The 19,258-nt window shown below is 36.4% G+C and overlaps 1 protein-coding gene across 2 annotated transcripts; it reads left to right on the plus strand.

Annotated features, from left to right (window-relative positions):
* Window positions 1-2,432: 2,432 nt before the first annotated feature.
* On the plus strand, window positions 2,433-19,258 carry LOC105443939 (transmembrane protein 196-like). 2 transcript variants are annotated; one of them, XM_011677631.2, is made up of 7 exons: window positions 2,433-2,682; window positions 5,277-5,573; window positions 6,484-6,540; window positions 8,139-8,252; window positions 9,045-9,230; window positions 12,308-12,421; window positions 15,853-15,939. In XM_011677631.2, the coding sequence occupies exons 2-6, from the start codon at window positions 5,346-5,348 to the stop codon at window positions 12,404-12,406; spliced, it is 684 nt and encodes a 227-aa protein (XP_011675933.2). In that variant the 5' UTR covers window positions 2,433-2,682; window positions 5,277-5,345; the 3' UTR covers window positions 12,407-12,421; window positions 15,853-15,939. The 2 variants fall into 2 exon arrangements, with proteins under 2 accessions (XP_011675933.2, XP_011675934.2); XM_011677632.2 differs by lacking the exon at window positions 12,308-12,421 and having other exon boundaries at window positions 2,442-2,682; window positions 15,853-19,258.

Below are 19,258 nucleotides of genomic sequence, written 5' to 3' on the forward strand. Positions count from 1 at the left end.
AAAAATGCTCTTGAAATTAAAGTCCTTCTCGGATAGCACAAGCGATGAATGTTTTTACAATGCGAGATGATATCTAATGGACTAAATCCATATGAGAAATCCTCTTGATGATACTTACAGCTGATAAAACATAATGTAGTGTAAATGAGTGAGTTGTAATAATACAGTTAGATGTGACTAGCAGAAAAATCTCGTTTCCCGGGTGAAGTCCTTCTACTAAGATGGTGCACATGTACATTGGAATGAATGTCCTTTTTTCCAGACTATCTCTTGATTGGCCAGTTGTTGCCATGATACAAAAACATCTACTGGGGTACATTAGTGAAGGCATTTTAACAACAGGTGAGCTTGCCTGATTTATATTCTATTGAGTCATAACGTTGAATAGGCTGACCAGCAACGAAGAAAGGAGATGATTTCAAAAGGAATTGCTGGTCTGTTGATTATGAAAGGCAATAGGCCATTTTCGTAATGTAACCAAATTTAATACATAAGTCTTTGTGAAGTGCCTCAATACAAATTATTTAATTCACCTGTTAAGAATATTAGCATTTCAATAGACAGGATCCGAACTGCATACATTAGTTGTTGCCAGGTAGGAAAAACATAATGGCTTGACCTACCTAGCCAGCAACACGAAGTGCAAATGTTTTTAGAATTGATGATAAAATGAAAAAATTTCGCTACACAATCACAATAAGTTTTTAAAAAATCAGCCGTCTTGACTTGAATTTGCACTGCCCTTATTGGTTTATTTCATTAAAAATCAATTCTCTCTCTCTCGCTCGCTCTCTCTCTCTCTCTCTCTCTCTCTCTCACGCACCCTCTCTCCTAAGAACATTTTAATAGGACAGAAGGCTGTCTTGGGCTTGGGAACCAATTCTATTTTTACGGATTGGATCTTGGGGCTGCCTTAAGGCCCCTGTCGGGTTGGAGAGGTAAAGACCCTTTCGGTGGTCTAGCGGGGGAAGGGAGGGGGCGGATGCGTGTTTTTTCTAGCGAAAACACGAGTTTTGAACAATGTAGAACCTTCAAGATGACCATCAGGAGCATTAGAACTTGCAATTTTTTCCTTGAAATTTGCACAGCCCTTTTTTAGAATCATCTCTTTTTTTCTTTTTCTATTTTGTCATACTTTTTTGTCATACTGTTAATCTACTTAAATCTGAAGTCTTCGTACGGACATTTCGAGCCAACTCATCGGCAATTTAATCTGTATTGTGTAAATTAATGTTTTTTATGCTTATGCTTCTTCTTCTTCTTCATTTTATTTTCATTTTTTGATATTGGGTTCTCTCTCTCTCTCTCTCTTTCTCTCTCTCCCACACACACTCTCCCCTAAGAACATTTTAATAGTACAGAGGGCTGTCTTGGGAACCAATTCTACTTTTACGGATTGGATCGGGGGGGGGGGGGTGCCTTAAGGCCCCTTTTGGATTGCAGAGGTAAGAACCCTTTCGGGGTCTAGCAGGGGGGGGGGGGCCGGACGAAAACACGAGTTAATAACAATGTAGAAATTGTAAATTTTCCTTGAAATCCGCACAGCCCCTTCCATTTTAGAATCCTCTTTTCTTTTCTTTTTCTATTTTTCATACTGTTAACCTACTTTAATCTGAAGTCTTCGTACGCACACGTCGAGCCAACTCATCGGCAATTTAATCTGTAGTGTGTAAATCAATGTTTTTCATGCTTCTTCGTCTTCTTTTTCATTTAATTGTTTATTTTTAATATTGGGTTCTCTCTCTCTCTCTCTCTTTCTTTTTAAGGGCCGCAAATAGGGGAGAGGCGGCCGATTCGGCCCTTGGATCCGCCACTGATACAGTGATTCGATCCAGCAATGATTTTCCTCTACCATTTTTGGGAAAATGTGGTCACTCCTCGGCTCTTTTAAATGGTGATTTAACATTTCAGGTTTAAGAGTGAAGGGCAATTTCAATATCCTTTACCTATTTGTATATCACATTATAAGTCATTGCAATGTTCGAAAATGTAAATATAGTCGATTGACAATGCTATTGACATTCTCATAGTTTGATTTGGAGCCAATGCGTCCCGCAGAACCACATCAAATTTATTGATTTTACTTCTTTTTCCATGAGCCTTCGAAATGGGGGGGGGGGGGGGCGCATGTCCATTCTACCCTCCTTTGGATACATCATTGGTAGCCCATTTTATAGTTGGTTTTCTTTCCTGTCATAAAATACTAAACGGCACAGATAAATCGCCTGTGGTTTTTAGCCAAAATATCACTTACAAATGAAAGGGTCATGTGTTTACATTAGTGACCTGCAGACGTTCCCAGCACTTCTTAGGCTACCAGCGCGCCAACACACACATACCGATAGCATTTCATACACCCCACCACCACCACCACCGCCGCCAACCATAGACGCCAACACATTACGATGTGTGTGCAATTGAACAGTGTAGACCCGTGCATGCATTGCAAACGAATTGAGTGTGTGTATGTGTGGCGCCGCGGTGCTGCTTTCTTCATACGAAACACACACAGGCTAGCTACTGCAGCTCCAGTGGTATAAGCCTATGTGCCATTTGGTACAGGGAGAACGTCGAAATGGCGGCTAACGAATGTGTAGTCTGCATTCGATGAAAGTATGGGAGACATAGCGGCAAGTATATATGGTATGCAGCAGCTATCGCACTGAGTCAGCTTTGCAAGAGGTAAGATCACTATTATGATGGATTGCTGTGGTAAAAATTTGTGCTAAATAATAACTTGTCGACAACGAGTACGTCAACATCTTCTGTAGACAGCTATAGCTCGACGCGATCATTTGCTTACAATCTACAAATTATACCGTTTAAGAATTTTCATCATTAAAGTATTATAATGAACACCATTTTTGTGCTCAAATTTTTAATAACGTATTTTAACATTCTCGTGCTGTTCTTCTTGTCATTTTATACGTAGTGATAGCATGCCTATAAACAGACAACCGAATCACATAATACTTTTATGTTGAATAGGTTTTGTTACGTTTCTTACACCTTTTTTTTTAGCAGTATCATAAACTGCAGACTAATGCAGTTTAAGCATCAGACGGCGTAGTAAATGATTGGGTTTTCACATCAGAAGCAACACTTTTGATATTAAACATTATTGCTGTGGTTAGGTATTATATTTCATTGCATGGATAAAATAATACTTTGGTTCTTGTGTAACTGTTTACGTAAGTAAAGAGATAGAGAAAGAGAGAGCGAGAGAGAGAGAGAGAGAAAAGGAAGAGAACAAAAAATGACATTATTTATTATCCTTTCATGTAATAATAAGTATGACTATGGTAACATATACTATAATACAGTAAATTATAATAAGTATAGCACATTACATTTATAATATCTCGCTGTATGAAAATTATACACATGCTATATAGATCTCCCCCCCCCCCCCCACAAGGTGAAAAGTAAATAATTTATGTCCATGATCCATGTCTGACATGTGATTCTCTTTATATTGAAAAATGTATTATGCAAAGTATATGCTATAATAAGTAAAATATTCTGCCACGATTGTAAATTATAATCTGTGAATACTCATTATTGTTCACGTTATTTTTCTTTTTCCTTTTGTTTTCATATGTTTTCATTATTTTGTGTATGATTGATTTTTCTCTGTACATTTTGATTTCATGCTAAACAGATTATCATTCTATCATAAACCTATGTGACCATCGTCTAGTTCGATGATGTTGTACTCCCATAGCTTCTGGTAGAATTCATTGGACCTTACCCTCATCCATCGACCTTTTTCCTTAATTGAATCAATAATAAGTTCCTTGGCCTTCACATCCAAAATATCAACTTAAAATCATCCACTCCCTATTTCTTAATCGAATCACGCAATATATGATGTTTAAAGTCACATGACCTGGCATCCTATTTCTGTTGATGTAAGGGGGGATTCAATCGCAGAAAAAAGGTCAGGTACAGTGCAAATTTGAATGTATAGGATACAATGTCGGAATTCATGACCATTGTCCTTACGCTTGTGTACAGTAATGAGATTGATGCGAAAATGTTTACGAGGAAAATCCAAGAGGGTTTATTTTTTAAACAAAAATAACATCAATTATTGATACTCGCGATTATTATGGTTATTAACCTGTGATAGAAATCAATACACTATTGAGAATTCCTTTGTTAAATAATTATAGTTGTTGGGATTTCGCATACTTATATATATGTGCAAATGTAAACATGAATGTTATGATATTTTGTTACGAAGAGGTAATAAGGTATTTTGAATGTTAAATCTTGACATTTTACTATAATAATGACCTTGAAGGGACAAGATACCATTAATATTTTTTTGTTTACATAGCGATTATAATTTCATCTGAAATTGCATTTCGGTCTCAATCAAACACAACTTCAAGTCACTAAGGTGTGCGAACTGATATCTTTTCTATAAATGAAGACAGCGTGATCGAAAAATGCATTCTACATTGTTTTAACCGTGTGATCTAATCTGCGGTAGTGATAAGAAAGAATTGTTTCGTATTGATAGGTTCACAAACTTGGCACATAATTGCATCATCTAAATTAATATGTATTACAAAAAGGTAAAGATGTGTGCAAGAGAACATAGATTAATGCTCAAATCACTTGAAGATAAGGGCAAAATGATTAAATCAAAGACATCATCCAATTTTCCATAAATACCACCTCGAACCAACCTCACACCTGAAAACTCTCACTTGAGAGCTTTGCATTTGTAAAATAGTACTCGCCCTATTATCGTGATTGCATACTCCAATTCAGTACGTGCCAGTGTCGTGAATGAATGATGTGATATAATGTCGCTTCATAAGGTTTTTTAACAAGCTGTAATAACATGCTGTTTACTTGGCAATCCTCACACAGAGAGAGAGAGAGAGAGAGAGAGATGAGAAATTAATATGGGGGAATGCAAACGGTGGAAATGTCACGTTTTCTAATAGATACTAAAATGTAGCGGTAAACGTGTTTGTAAAAGTGTAAATGGGTAAAAGTATTTTGCACGCACCGCGAAATAAAACGATATTGTTAAGATTATCTTCTCATTGATTATATAACATGAGTTTCAACCCAAATGCCGAAAAATGTGACATGGATATTTTGTTCTCAAATTATCGATGACATTTTATCCTGAGAGAAGTATTTTTAATCTGCAGTCAGGAAACTTTACTATGGCTTTTTCTCAACTTATTAGTATTCAATAAGTATTAACAAATTTCGTACTTTTATCACCCCCCCCCCCCCTTTCATCGTTCTAGATCAAAGAGAATAAAATACAATCTGGTTTCCGCCATCTTGTTCCATAAATCCTCTTCATTTGCTGCAAAATGGTTTCGGGAGTAGTGGACACGTCCACTTCGAGTGACAACCCCGACGGAGGGGAGAAACGAAACATCACATGCTTTCGATGCTGCTCGGCTACTGCGTTATTGGTACTGCTCTCCGTCCCTCACATGATCCTGGGCCTCCCTAGTATGGTAGTGGGAGTGATCCTCTACAGTGACGCGCACATCTGGCTCGCACACACGGTATCGCCGATATGGAGTGGTGTCTGCGTAAGTTCAAATGTTAATTATAATAAAAAGCATTTTATTGTAAAATCTACATAGCTTCTTATTATGGAGACCTATGAGCGAGCAATACAAAATATTAATAGCATTACTTGTGTTCTATTTTTCTTTAGATTAAAATGCAGTCATTTCCAATAAGATAACATAACAACAAGTCATGTATTTATTAATATCATTAATATAGACTATATTGGGGGATTGCTAGCGTCAAAACTATACATGAACGAGATGGCAAAAATACATATGTAGACATTTCTGATATTTGTAAGCTTAAATCAGTCGATTCATTTATGGAAGTAGCTCACTGTCATATTTTTGTTATATCAATTCAAAATCAAGCGAAAATAAAAGACCAAAGTATTTTGATAAGTTGTAGATAAGTCTATACAAGTCATATTCCTTTAAACAGTACTGTTATTTCGCCCCGTTTAGCTCAATTATGGTGTTTCTTGCCCAGAGGGGGGGGGGGGGGGGGGTAATATAGTATTAAGACATACGCTGGATGTGCCTCTCTAATAGGTGATTTTTTTTTACCCCAAAAAACCTAAACATGGGTCCCATTTTTGACAAAATACCATTAAAAATGGGTCTGTTTTTCTCAAAATTTTCGGGTGAAAAAACACCCGAAAATTGTGGAAAATGGGCCTTATTTCGAGAAAAAAATCCCCCAAATGTCCCTCAAAAATGGGAATAGCTTGAACGGCACACCCCTGACCAAACCAAATCTGTTTCCCCCTCCCCCCCGGCGTTTGTTGTTATTTTTTGTTTCTTCAAATGCAAAGTAATTTACTTCCTATTTTTCATTAGGATGCATAATCTTATTTCTATTACTCGTCAAAAGATAATATAAGGCTACAAAATATATATATCTGTTGTTTACTTTTTTATATCCCAGTTTTTCTTCTGCGGAGTGTTTGGAATTGTCTCTGCCAAAAGGACGTCTCCTTACACGGTAAGTACATAGGCTAATCATTATAATGAAAAGGCTCACTGCTAAAATCAATCAGTCTCTTGCTAAGCATCTTCCTTTGTCAATTACTTTCGTATGATATCAACCATCCTTTTCCCTCATAAAATGTTAACTATAACATGTATGGACTATACATTTCCATGTATTGTAGGGCAGATTTTGCTTCATTTGAGCGATTGCTTTTCGTTAGGTTGTATCGACGAACAAACATACATACTGATAGGCCTTTAAGGGATCCTTCTTTTTCATATTTTCCCCTTCTTCTTCATATTCCCCCTTCTTCTTCCCCATTATCAGTCTTTCTACCAAGAGCACACAATGCTCGTCATAGTGCTATCCATTCACTTGATTTGCCACCAGAAGCCAGATCAATATGTCGCCCTCTTGTGTCATCCCAACGAGAATCAGCTTGGTAAAAGACCTCGACATTTGGACAGACATTAAAGCAGTCATTGAAACACATATGTTGATACAATATAATCATAATAGTTGTATTCATTAGCCCAATTATACATTTGATGATTCCATCTCCTATTTTACTCTCATAATTTCTATGATTATTGGCGTCTGAGTCGTACTTTACAAATTATGTTTACTTTATAAAATGTAATACACTCATTATTCATATCACGTCGTGAATGAGGCAGCTTTAATAAATGTGACAGTTGTAGTATTCAGGTTCCATAACCATATTTGTCTCATTATCGAACATCAACGATGAGCGATAAGATTAATGATCTACGACTAAATGATATCTATTCGAGATCATCAAGGCATAATATTGCCCTGGAAATGTACTTTTTATGCTTTTGACCTCTCAGTTATAAACAAATATAACATGAACAGTCAACCAGACGATTGTAATTGATGTCATTAGTGCAATTTAATCGGTCCATGCTATGGCATCATCGAGGGGAAACAAAACAGAATTGAACATGCCATCTGCACGGATCATGAATCTTCAAAGACCATATCGGAATATTTAACGCATTATGCATACATAATGTGACATGCAAGATGCAATTCTGACTGGGAATCGACTTGCCTTGAACATGTTCTGGAAGTAAATACTGCAGATCGTGATCATGTACATTGATGTTTGTGTGGCTACGCTCTAGCTTAACATCCACTCCAAATAGTTTTCACTTGCTATGGATTCAAGTACCGATTCAAGTGATTACTTGGATTTCTCAGTTTTTTTACAGATAATTTTAATTATTGGAAATGAACTTTCCCCGTGAAAGAAACGATATAGAACTTATTCCAAGTTGTTAGTGAGTTTTTAGAAATCTCAAAATTTGTAACAAACTTATTAATGAATCTTGCCGAGAATTTTACCTCTCATCTTTACGAGTTGTTGTTAACATTGTTAATGTTAAGTAACATTAATTTTCACTTTTGCCATCTTTGCCTATGTTTGACTTTTTTCTAATAGACTGAAAGTGCACACATATAAATATATGGATATTTGAAGACATTGCTACAGTGATTTTCTTCCAGTTCACAAATTATCTATCACACTTATCTAAAAACCCAACTATCTGTTTGAAGTTCCAATCGTAGTTTTCTTTCCTTCTCAGATCTTTTGTTTCTCGTCGTTCTGCATCATCAGTCTAATGGTAAGCATCATCGACATGCAGCTCCTGAGACTTGGTCTAGTCAACCACACAACAGATGGACAGACATTCCTCAAGGTACTAGAAAACTGCAAGCAAAGTATAATATTCATAGTCATGTTAATCTACTGCAATCTCAATATACTGTACGTTTAGATGTTTCGATTTTGTGTAGGATAGATAGGGAGTAAGGGGAGGGAATATGGGAACAGATACTGCGTTTATCTACCCTCATGTAGCCTATAAGCGACGGTGTCATATTGAAATGAAAGTGACATGGCTGGTTATGTCTATACCTGGCCCTTGGTCCCCTGCCCCAGAATATACCTAGATCGATGACATCACCACCACCACCGTCACTACCACTACCAATAAAAACCTATATCACCGCGAGCACCATCATACCTGCCACCACCGTCATCACCATCACTACCACCTTACAGCCTATACCACCACAATCACCACCACCACAACTAAAGTCACCACTACCACCCCCAAACACCAGCATAACTACTTCCACTATCCCTACCACCATCACCATCATACTACAACCACCATCAAAGTCACCACTGACCGCTAACACCACCATAGCTACCATCGTCACTATTGCCGCCACCAAAACCACACAGCACGTTAATCTAAAGCCTCGGTCACAAATGCCATTACGAACTGCTATACGAACGCCGTACGAACGATATTCAGACAATGGAAATTCGGGAAGACAATGGAAAAACAGGGAGATTCGTACAAAATTATCGTTCGTACGAACCTTTGTGATCGTAGCATTACCCTCATTATTAACTATCATCCAATCATTGTTACTTACCATCGTGGCTAATACTTTGATTACCACTAATCTCTATGTTGTAGGATAACGTGGATCCTGTGATCCGGATCGCGTTGGGGATCGCAGGCGGAGAGAGTTTCATCTGTGCTCTGAGCGCCCTGTTCAGCTGCCTGGTCGGGCAGCATGTCCGCAGGACACTCCGATCCGGTGGGACACGGGTTGTCTCCAATGAACATCTCGTCGCACAAAGACAGGAACAAATCAGACAGGTTTGTTTGCGGGCTACATTTACATACATTTCTAGAATTGTTTGTCATTTTAAAAGCCTTTCTCCGAAATGGACCCAGAATTACCCTTCGTATTTTAGTCTATGGAATATACTCAGAACTATAGTTAGAGCTTATTCTTTTAATGTAAATTATTTTACGAAATTATCTCTTCTTGAACAGACCAATCGGTACGAAACTAAAGTTTCTGCCTTCTTGAACAGATTTTATTTCAGCAGACGTGTTATGGGTATGCGTAAGCTGCAACACAATTAACGAGCGATGTGTTTTAGGACATCTAGAGATTTGATTATAGACTTTATCATAAATGTTGTGATGTTGATTTTCAAGCGATGTTGTTAGGACATCTAGAAATGTGATTATAGACTTTATCATTATTGTTGTGATGTTGATTTTCATGTACGTTTATATTTTGTAATTTAGAATGAAGCTTTATCAAAGAGAAGATTTAATTTTTAAATAAATATGCAAAGTTAAACGTTTAGATGGAGAAAAATGAAAAGCAAAGCGCAAAAGCCAGCTTGCAGTCAGTAGATGTCTGAGAGTTTTTGTTAGTAAAATAAATATATGAAAAATAAAAAGACTAGCTGATTTGAAGAAGTAAAAAGAAGATATTTTATAGCACGTATAGATTATAAAATGAGAAGGAAAAAAATACCTCCATCCTCTCCGAAATTGATGTCTTTTTTTAAATTATAATTTCCAATATTTTATTGTTATATTCCTAAACATGTAACAACAATGTAAATGTGAATGCATTCAATTAGCTTTTATCACTTTTTTTTCTTCTAAAAAAAAAATTCATTTAGCATATTCTATATTCACATTTTGCATGCATTTCTTAGAAATAGTTGAGATGTGTATTTACCATTTTTAATGATGTAATGTATTATCATTTTTGCTATATACTAGAGTAGATTTTGCATAATGATTAGAGTAAATCATGATGTATATGATGATAAGTTTCACCCGATTTTAATGCATAATTTGAACGAAGTTTGACACATTTAATAGAAAAATTAATCATCCATTTACATGTAATCATTATACATATTCATCATATTCGTTTATTGTCCGTTATATATTACAATACCTATTCTAATCATTCTTTGATGCATTAGGTTTTAGGTAGTAGAATTAGGGTTGAATGAAGACCAATCATATGTCATTAACAGTCTTTCCACTCCTAACTTATACCGGAATATGTTACTAGAGTGTGATTTTCATGAATTTCTCTCCTCATGATATTTATCATATCTTAACTCACCATCTTTATATCATACTTTATATTCCCCTTATTTGTGCAACTCTGTAATGTGCACTTATTTTCATGTCGTTATGAAAGTCTCCATGACGCACCAAATTACGGTCATTAGCATGCAATTTTCCACTTTCTTCGTTATTATTCAAATATATTAATATATACATGAATATTCACTTATCACTTCTAACGAATATACCTTTCTCCCTTTCATCATTCCTCTAACTTGATAATCGTTTCATTCCCTCAGCAAAATTGTGTTCTATATGATATTTCTAACAACTTCACATTGTTGCTTCTTATCTCGATAGAAAATATCAGATCTGGAGGGCATTATGATGCACTTTCTTCTTCCTTTTTCTCACATTCACCGTAACTTAACCGTTTAACATAACTTTTCTTGTTTTGCGTCGTAGTCTTAGATTTGTTTCTTTGTTCACGTCCTTCTGTTGCATTCGAGCCCAGTTTGAGTAAGTTTTGTCGACGAGCTTTGCGTTATCTATGCTGCGATCAAAATAATACAGCTTATTTCTTCAGCCGTCACTCCCAGAGCTTGCTTTGAAATCATACGATCAACTTCTCCTTCTGTAGTTGTCATATTTTCTAATATAGTTTATGATCAGTGCCACGAAATATTTGGTTCAATAATTTGTAAGCCAAAGACTCTTCTGTAAATCAAATATAATCATTAATTCAGGAACGCAAATAAATGATAAACATGTTCTTGCAATATCATGTACCGTCTATAAAAATGGAGCATTGTCACTGTTATTGAGATGGCAACATGCAGTTAGTAAGTCGCAATGATTAAATGAAGAGAACTATGTACAAAGGAAAGAAATATATAGTCGGGAGACGTAATCAATGTCTTTTTTGTAATGGTACATGTTCATTTGGAAATTAAACTGCATTTTCTTTTAAATCTGTATCTAGCTCCATAAGTTCTCATCGTATGATTAAAGTATAGATACTTGATTTGACGAAGATAATTCTAATGGCATAGATCGACATATTTTAACATGTTTCTTTCATTCACTGTATTTTCTTATTAGACTATGACTTTATCAAATAGAGTTTTTCATTGTATGCATTATACTTCTTTAGAATTCACAGATCTCTAATACTCGCATGTGTGTTTGCATTCTAATAATAAGCCTCTTGGAGTGATCCCACTTGCTGATCCTTGCTTGCTGCAAGTATTGCAGCACACTGCAGCTAATTTCGTTCACTTTGCCGATTGGGCAAGAGTCGGGTGCCGAGCGGACGCCGAGTTAGCTCGACACAACATGCGAAGGACTCAAGAAACAACTCTGGAAAGTTCGGCGTAGATCGTATTAACTCGTCTACAGACACTGACTACAAGTGATCCGAATGCACGTATGGTTTAAATATTCGCGCGCGTCAGTTCTGCGAGCTATCCCGAGCTCCGAGCTATCCTCTGACGCTTCCCGAGCTATGCACGAGCAGCGCCAAACCCAAATCGGCAACCTTTCGGCACCCGACTCGGCAAAGCGATAACATCTTTCGTCTAATCTTCAACTTTGTCTCCTTTAATGCATGGTGTGAACAAACAGTTAGAAATAGAATTATTAGACCATCCCGCCTGTAATACTGACCATCCCTCTATAACGACTGTCTGTCTTTAACGGCCACTATATCAAAGTGATGAGGTCTAATTCTAATTGTGCATCAGTCTTGCGTTATAACAAGAAGCCATTCTTTTGTGCTGTATTTTCCTTCGAGATGTCCATGATTAGATTGTATATTTCGGGGGCTAATGTATCCTCGCCTTTCACAGGAGAAAGAAGCTCCCAATAGATCAGGTTGGTTGGTTATTCGGACGACCCTGCCTTTGCTCAGCTCAAAATCCAGAGATCATGGATTAGACAAGGATTAACTAATCCCCACCAAGGTGAGAACACAGGGTGAGAGTGCCCCAAGCAGTAATTTCATCCCCTCGTCCATTGTGGAGGACTTTGAAGAGTTTTAAAATATTTGCATGACTTGCGATGATCCGTCGCAAAATATGTCATGCTTATGATTGGTTTATGAATGAACTTTTACAATTATTGGCTACAAATATTCTTTGAAAGGAATGATATCGCCGAGATGGGCTCACCTCTATCATAAAACCTCAAATCCTCGAAAAGTAGGTACAGAGCATCAAACGGGTGACGAATGCAACGAGTTCGTCACGTACAACCTCTCTATAGATCTTCTTTCGAGGGAATTCTCTAGGCCGTCACCCTTTAAAAAACTATTCCTTTCATGCACCGGGGCGTCCCTCGACCCTTTTCAATGGGGCTGAAGGCTTTACAATTTAAAATTCGTTGATTGTAGGTAACACACATTCTAAACAAGCAAGTTAAAGAAAAAGAGACAAGAAATAAACCCTCATATTTGTAAATTTGCTGACGGACCAAAACAAAACACAAAGAATTAGAAGTTTCCGTCTTATGGACGTTCAGACGGGCACGCCCCCTCCCCCCCCCCCCCCGAACATGGAAAGCTTGAAACAGCCATCAATGTTTTTCATTTATTTTGTAGGTTACAAATAGTAGAAATGTACTTTCTCAATTAAGATAAGCTTATGTTTTGCTTTTTAGCTTATAAATTACCACACTCACAGTAACTATAGTTTGAGATGTGTCAAAATAGCTGCTGGACCGTAAGGCTTTGTGTGGTACTGTGTACTTAAATCAAATAATAGATGCAAATGCATTAACACGTGGTCCAAATTAGATGTCGTGATTTTTTTGTTTCCCCGTGCCATAATGCTTTTGTTGCAAAAACAAACGTTATTGTAACCAGATTCTAAGACTTTGTAGTAGCCAAGCTAGAAATGAGTTTTAGATAGTAAATTGAAAATTTATTCGCAACCTTTCAATTTTTGAACATTTTCATTTTTGTTGAGTCAAGTGAAATGCTTGTTAGATTTGTGAGAAAGCGGAATTACACGTATTAGAAGCAACCTCCTAATTTCTACATTCTCTATTGTGACAATCAAAAAACGGCTCGTTTGAAAATTTTGTTGGAAAGTGCCGAATTGGGAATTTCCACTTTTTAAGTGAATATAGACAAACGTTAGAGCGCCACAAAAAAAAATCAGATTACTATTTACAAACAAATTCGTCACAATGGTTTAAATTATTGTGAATTATTTTCATGATACATCAAAAGATATCTTCTTTACATACAGTTTACATGTTCAAACTGTCAAAGATATAATTTTTTGTTGCATGTGTCATAGAACCAATTCTTCACAATCAGATCGTCATTATCGTTTTCATCATTATTATTACTAATGAGTGATATTTCGTTTCAGACACAGATTAAAATATCCTTTAGATACACACCCATTACTAAGGTATTTAATATTCCTCTCTGTATTATATAATCAAAGAAAAAGCAGAAATAAATGTTTGTCAGATCATCTGCGTATAATTAAAATAATTGTTTTTTGTGCTTTGAGAATAACTGTTTTGCATTGCACAATTCTGTATCGTTTTGTCATTGGCACAGATTTGACTCTACAACAATGAAATAACAGGAATAGTATAAACATTAAGATCATTATAATGAAATGTGTAAAATATTATAATGTGCTTGCTCTCTCTCTCAATCTGTTTAAACCCATTTACACATGCATTCAGGTGACAGGTGTTCTGGACATAGAACCAACGGCATAACATAAATATATACTGATCATTCGTCTTTTCCTTCTTCGTTTATCTTCCTCTTCTTTTTGTATATTTTTTACATTTCGTTGCTATTATACTTTTGTTTTGTTCATTCAATCTTTTTTTGTAGTAAAGATTTTGCTATTTATCTTTATTTTTTGGATGCCTTCTTGATCTCCATTCCTTTTAAAACCTTTTGAATGATTAAATAGTTAAATAGTTCTTACGATAAAAGTAATATTTTCTTTATTCCTAATGCTCTTAATTAAAACCACTGTACATTTATATTGTTTCTACTGCACGTACTATAATTACTGCGACTATTACTTTTATTACTTCTACTTCTTCTTATGATGCTGCTGCTACTACTACTACTACTACTACTACTACTACTACTACTACTACTACCTCTACTTCTACTCCCCTCCTCCTTCTACTCCCCTCCTCATTCTCCTCCTCCTCCTCCCCCTCCTCCTCCTCCTCCTCCTCCTTCTCCTCCTCCTCCTCCTCTTCCTCCTCCTCCTCCCCCTCCTCCTCCTCCTCCTCCTCCTCCCCCTCCCCCTCCTCCTCCTCCTCCTCCTCCTCCTCCTCCCCCTCCTCCCCCTCCTCCTCCTCCTCTTCCTCTTCCTCCTCCTCCTCCTCCTCCTCCTCCTCCTCCTCCTCCTCCTCCTCCTCTTCCTCCTCCTCCTCCTCCTCCTCCTTCTCCTCTTCCTTTTCACATCTTGATGCAGCCTCTGACTACTTCATACCTTATGATTCTGCAACTATTCTTTCATTACTCTCATCTTTCTTCCTTAAATAATTGTTGTCAGAGAAACTGTGCCGTATGTGCAATATGCAGCTGTTCTTCATTTTACAAGTTGTTCTAAGTACAAGAGCGAAAGCATTTTCAAATATCAACTTCGGTGATCTTGCTCCAGCACAGCGAAATATTTCCATTGACCATCATGCTTTTCTTGATTCGTAATTAACTGTGTGATCCTTTATTCTAATGATCTTCTTTTAATTCATCTTTTCTCTCTATATCTTTTAAAACTAGATTATTTTTACACAGGTAAATTTGGAATATAAAGGAGCAAGTAAAATACGACACGGCAGAGATTCCCTGATCGATTTGAAGGGAGGAAACAATAGCATAAGCTTCGACAACGAATTCATATTTTTATTTTTATTTTCATTTTCGTCTCTTTACACTCCTATATCAGTGCTTATGTTCTATTGACATCGGTTTACACATCGATTGTTACCTGTTTTTATCCACTACAATCTGTCTTACACTACCCGAACATTGACCAAATTATAATTCTTGAATGTATTGGTCAGTACGTTTCGCTCTCCAATGTAAAATTCTAATGTCAAATGCTCGTCCCCATCTCTCTCCCTCTCTGTCTCTGTCTATGTCGCTCTTTTCGTTTGTCTGTCTGTCTGCCTCTCTCTCTCTTTCTGCCCCTCTCCCCGTCTCTCTTTCTCTCTCTCTCTCTCCCTCTATTTTCCCTCTCTCTTTTCTCTAATTTTTTTCTTTTCCTTATCCCATTAATATGGCATATGATGTCACTACCCTTTCCTCCTCCAATCCTTCACCCCGTCCTCTCTGACGTAAACATGTTCCTCTCGTTTGTGCCCGCCATTCATTTCTCTCGCCCAATTTGTTTGTTGCCCATAGCAACGGGAGCACGAGAGGAAAGTGTTGGAGAAGATGGAGAAAGAACGTGCCAAATCAATCCGCTATCATCGAGTTTGAAGAGCGCCATCTCAGGCGGAGCTGATGACGCAAGGCAGTAAATATGCAGCATTTTGCCTTTTTCTGTCTGATTCCGCCGCAACAGAGAAATTGATAATTTAATTCATTTCAAAGGTCATCTTGTAAATTAATCACTTTTCACAAATTTTATATGTAACAATGCGCCATTTTAAGGTTTCTACTCTTATTCAAAATAACAAGGCTGACAGATTCTACGGCGTCTGAGATTAAATAAGCTATATGTCTCTTAGAAGTCGTATTTGTTGTTGTTGTTGTAATTATGCAACATTCCACGACTGGAAGTTTTGAGTTATGTTGCGGCTGACAGGAAATAATAAGCCTATTTATTTCAGAGGTTGTCTTAAGAGTATAGTACTTATCGAATTTTATATTTAACATTGCACAATTTAACGTTAAGTAATAATTTATTTAGTATCTGTTACTTCTATAAATGCTTGTAAAGCCTCTTTTTCAGTCATCAACCTTGAATTTTCGTTTTTAAACCGACTTGCTAATGTGTTAATGATCGTCTAATTTGCAGGCTTGGGCCAAATTATAAGTTAGACTTTGTTGTTACGATTGGTAAATATGTAACAAAAACGAAAAATGAAGACCAAATTCCGAAATGAATGGGGGGAAGGAATCATGTTGTGTGGTTAACAACTATTGCTTTCTTTAAGGAAATATTTTTTTCTTGTTAATTCCAGATGAAAGTACGCTTGTTTTTCACTTGTTTCAAATGTTGACTTTGTTGTTGCATTAATGGCTGCATTGTTCTAAGTTTAAATATTTTCTGTATATGTTGTGTGTACATATAGATTTTACATTGACAGAGACAGTTTTTAGTGTTTACAAGAAATCTTAGTCACACTGGTATTGGTATTATGTGGCGATAACTCCGATGATACAAGACAAACAGTATTTATCTCTAATTAAAGACCAATAATATGAACTGACAGTATTTTTACCAGTAAAGTATACTTACACAAAAATGGTATTGTAAAACCATATAATGAGTTAGCCCCATTATGTGAGAGTTATTGTTCTAGTTCCCCTTGTATTCAAGATTTACTACTACTTATTGGCACACAAGCCCCCCCCCCCCCCCCGGTGATGTGCTTCCCGCAATGTCGATAGTGTTCTGTGAATCAGTAACAGATCGGGTATACTTTTATAGGGTTATAGAATATATTGTTGTGCTTTTGTAAACGTTTATGATATGAGAATCTATATGATTTGCAACGAAAATGACTGTAATGAATTATAATTTGTATAGTGCTTTGTGTAGACTACAGTGTAGTGTGTGGTAAATTTACAAGATTTGGTGTGATGTTTTAAAACACCACATGATTTAAAAGAGGGTAAGGGGACCCCTTGGAATATTTTCATGTTATCACCATGCCCTGGGCCATGTTGACATTATTAAGCGACATGCTTGCTTGGAAGTTAGATAATCAATCTCTATACACCTGTGCAATGCGCTGATCAAATTATTTCAAGGGAGATACATCATCCCGAGTCAAGAGCTCTCCCGTAGACACAATAGGTTCGGATTGGGACTTTCGTTAAAATAATAATACCAATCATTATAAAAATCTAAATTTAAATAAATCAACAAGTCATATTGTTACAGGTAACATTTGACCTATATACATGTAACAGTAAAGCATAACTTTAAAATACACGGTTTCAATAGATTAGGCCTAGACATAATCTGATTAGATAAAGATATTTATTATAATATACATTGAGCTTATTACATGTTTATTGTTTTCTCTTATGAGATGAATTGTTGTCTTACGAAATTCGTATTTTTAATGTATTATTCATTTATTAATTCTTTCAGAACAAGGCAACAAAATGTTGTATTCGCTAATAAATTCTACTGTGAACAAAATACATTAAGCATGATTATCACAAAAATAAGGACAAATAATCATACTACACTACTACACTGTAGTAGTAAAGTTCAGTCCTATCCCGGTATATTGACAGTATAGGGGAGTAATATACCCCAATGACTTCATTCCCTAGCAATAACTATTACAAGAGTCAAGTCATGATTATCACTTCTTATCCCGCATAGAGAGGAAGCGTCAGATAAAAGCGGAATGCTTTGAATAAAATAAGATAACATATCTTCCTGGGCACTGACATGTGCGAACTGCCCTACATTCCCATTGCAGTGACGTCCGATGCACGAGCGGCGTCATTTCGATTGCGTCAATAATAATATTGCGCTGATCAAGTCTGTGAAGGGAATGAACCCATGCGCCAGCATTTCTAACTAATTCGAAGCAATGTTTGCACTGTTCATTCTACATTCATTACTTACTTAATGTCCCGTCACATAGTGCGTCAGAGACTACGCCAGTTGTTGACACAGTGCTACGTTAGCAAAATGACGCCTTGGATGCAACGGACAACAAAAAAAAAGGACACATATTTTGTATTATAAAACCTGTTTCAACTTTAGATATTTCCATCTAATACTTAAAATGTCATGTTCATTTCCATTCAGTATTGAAAATATTGTTTTAACAGCACTTCAATATCGTGATTATTGTTCACGTGGAATTAGGAAGCTCTCTAAGTGGGGGAAGATTACAGAATATTTTGCATTTATTCAACACATTTTAAAGGTATCCTGAAGATTTGAATCTTATTCAAGATATATCGTAAATACATGTTTACTCAGAAGTGTCAAGACGACCAAAGAAAATGTCAGAATGTTGCGCCGGAGGCCCGGAACAACAACGTTCGTATGAATAATTCTCATTTTCCTCAGCTCGGTAAAAAGGAGAATAAATAGCCATATCTTTTATGAATCACTCTCAAATCTAAATGTAAAGGAACAACGGGTCTGTGTTTGATACTTTCGCAACATCACAACCTGTATCTTAATAACAGTTTTGATGATAAGATTTTGTAGATTTTGTATCTTCTGACCTTGTGTTAGGCTTGTTATTATATTTTCTTTGATATAAGACAGTGGGAAAGGTTAAGTTATAATCATGTATTGTTTGTTAACCTAGTGTGTTTTTATCGATTGGAATATCCTGTGTATTAGTGACTAATCAATACGGCAATATGAAGTTCATATGATAAAGAGAAAGGTAACTAGGTAATCTTTCAAACGGAGGCAGGCATAAAATGTAAATAGAGTGTACACCACTAAAAATATGCAGTAACTGCTCCGTGCATCTCAGTGCAAAGATGTATCATAAAGTGACTAATGTAGATTTGTTGCCGTGTGCTGTATGTATATTTGCCGCTTGGAAAAATAATGCAATAAAATGTCATAGCGAATAAGCCTGAAATATCGGAA

Source organism: Strongylocentrotus purpuratus, unplaced genomic scaffold (genome assembly GCF_000002235.5).
Source record: "Strongylocentrotus purpuratus isolate Spur 01 unplaced genomic scaffold, Spur_5.0 spur5_scaffold_5, whole genome shotgun sequence".
In the NCBI taxonomy this organism is placed as follows: domain Eukaryota; kingdom Metazoa; phylum Echinodermata; class Echinoidea; order Camarodonta; family Strongylocentrotidae; genus Strongylocentrotus; species Strongylocentrotus purpuratus.

Coding starts and splice junctions, on each gene's coding strand:
- LOC105443939 (XM_011677631.2), top strand. CDS start 5,346: ATGGTTTCGGGAGTAGTGGACACGTCCACTTCGAGTGACAACCCCGAC. Junction 5,574..6,483: donor CGATATGGAGTGGTGTCTGC/GTAAGTTCAAAT, acceptor TTTATATCCCAG/TTTTTCTTCTGCGGAGTGTT. Junction 8,253..9,044: donor ATGGACAGACATTCCTCAAG/GTACTAGAAAAC, acceptor TCTATGTTGTAG/GATAACGTGGATCCTGTGAT.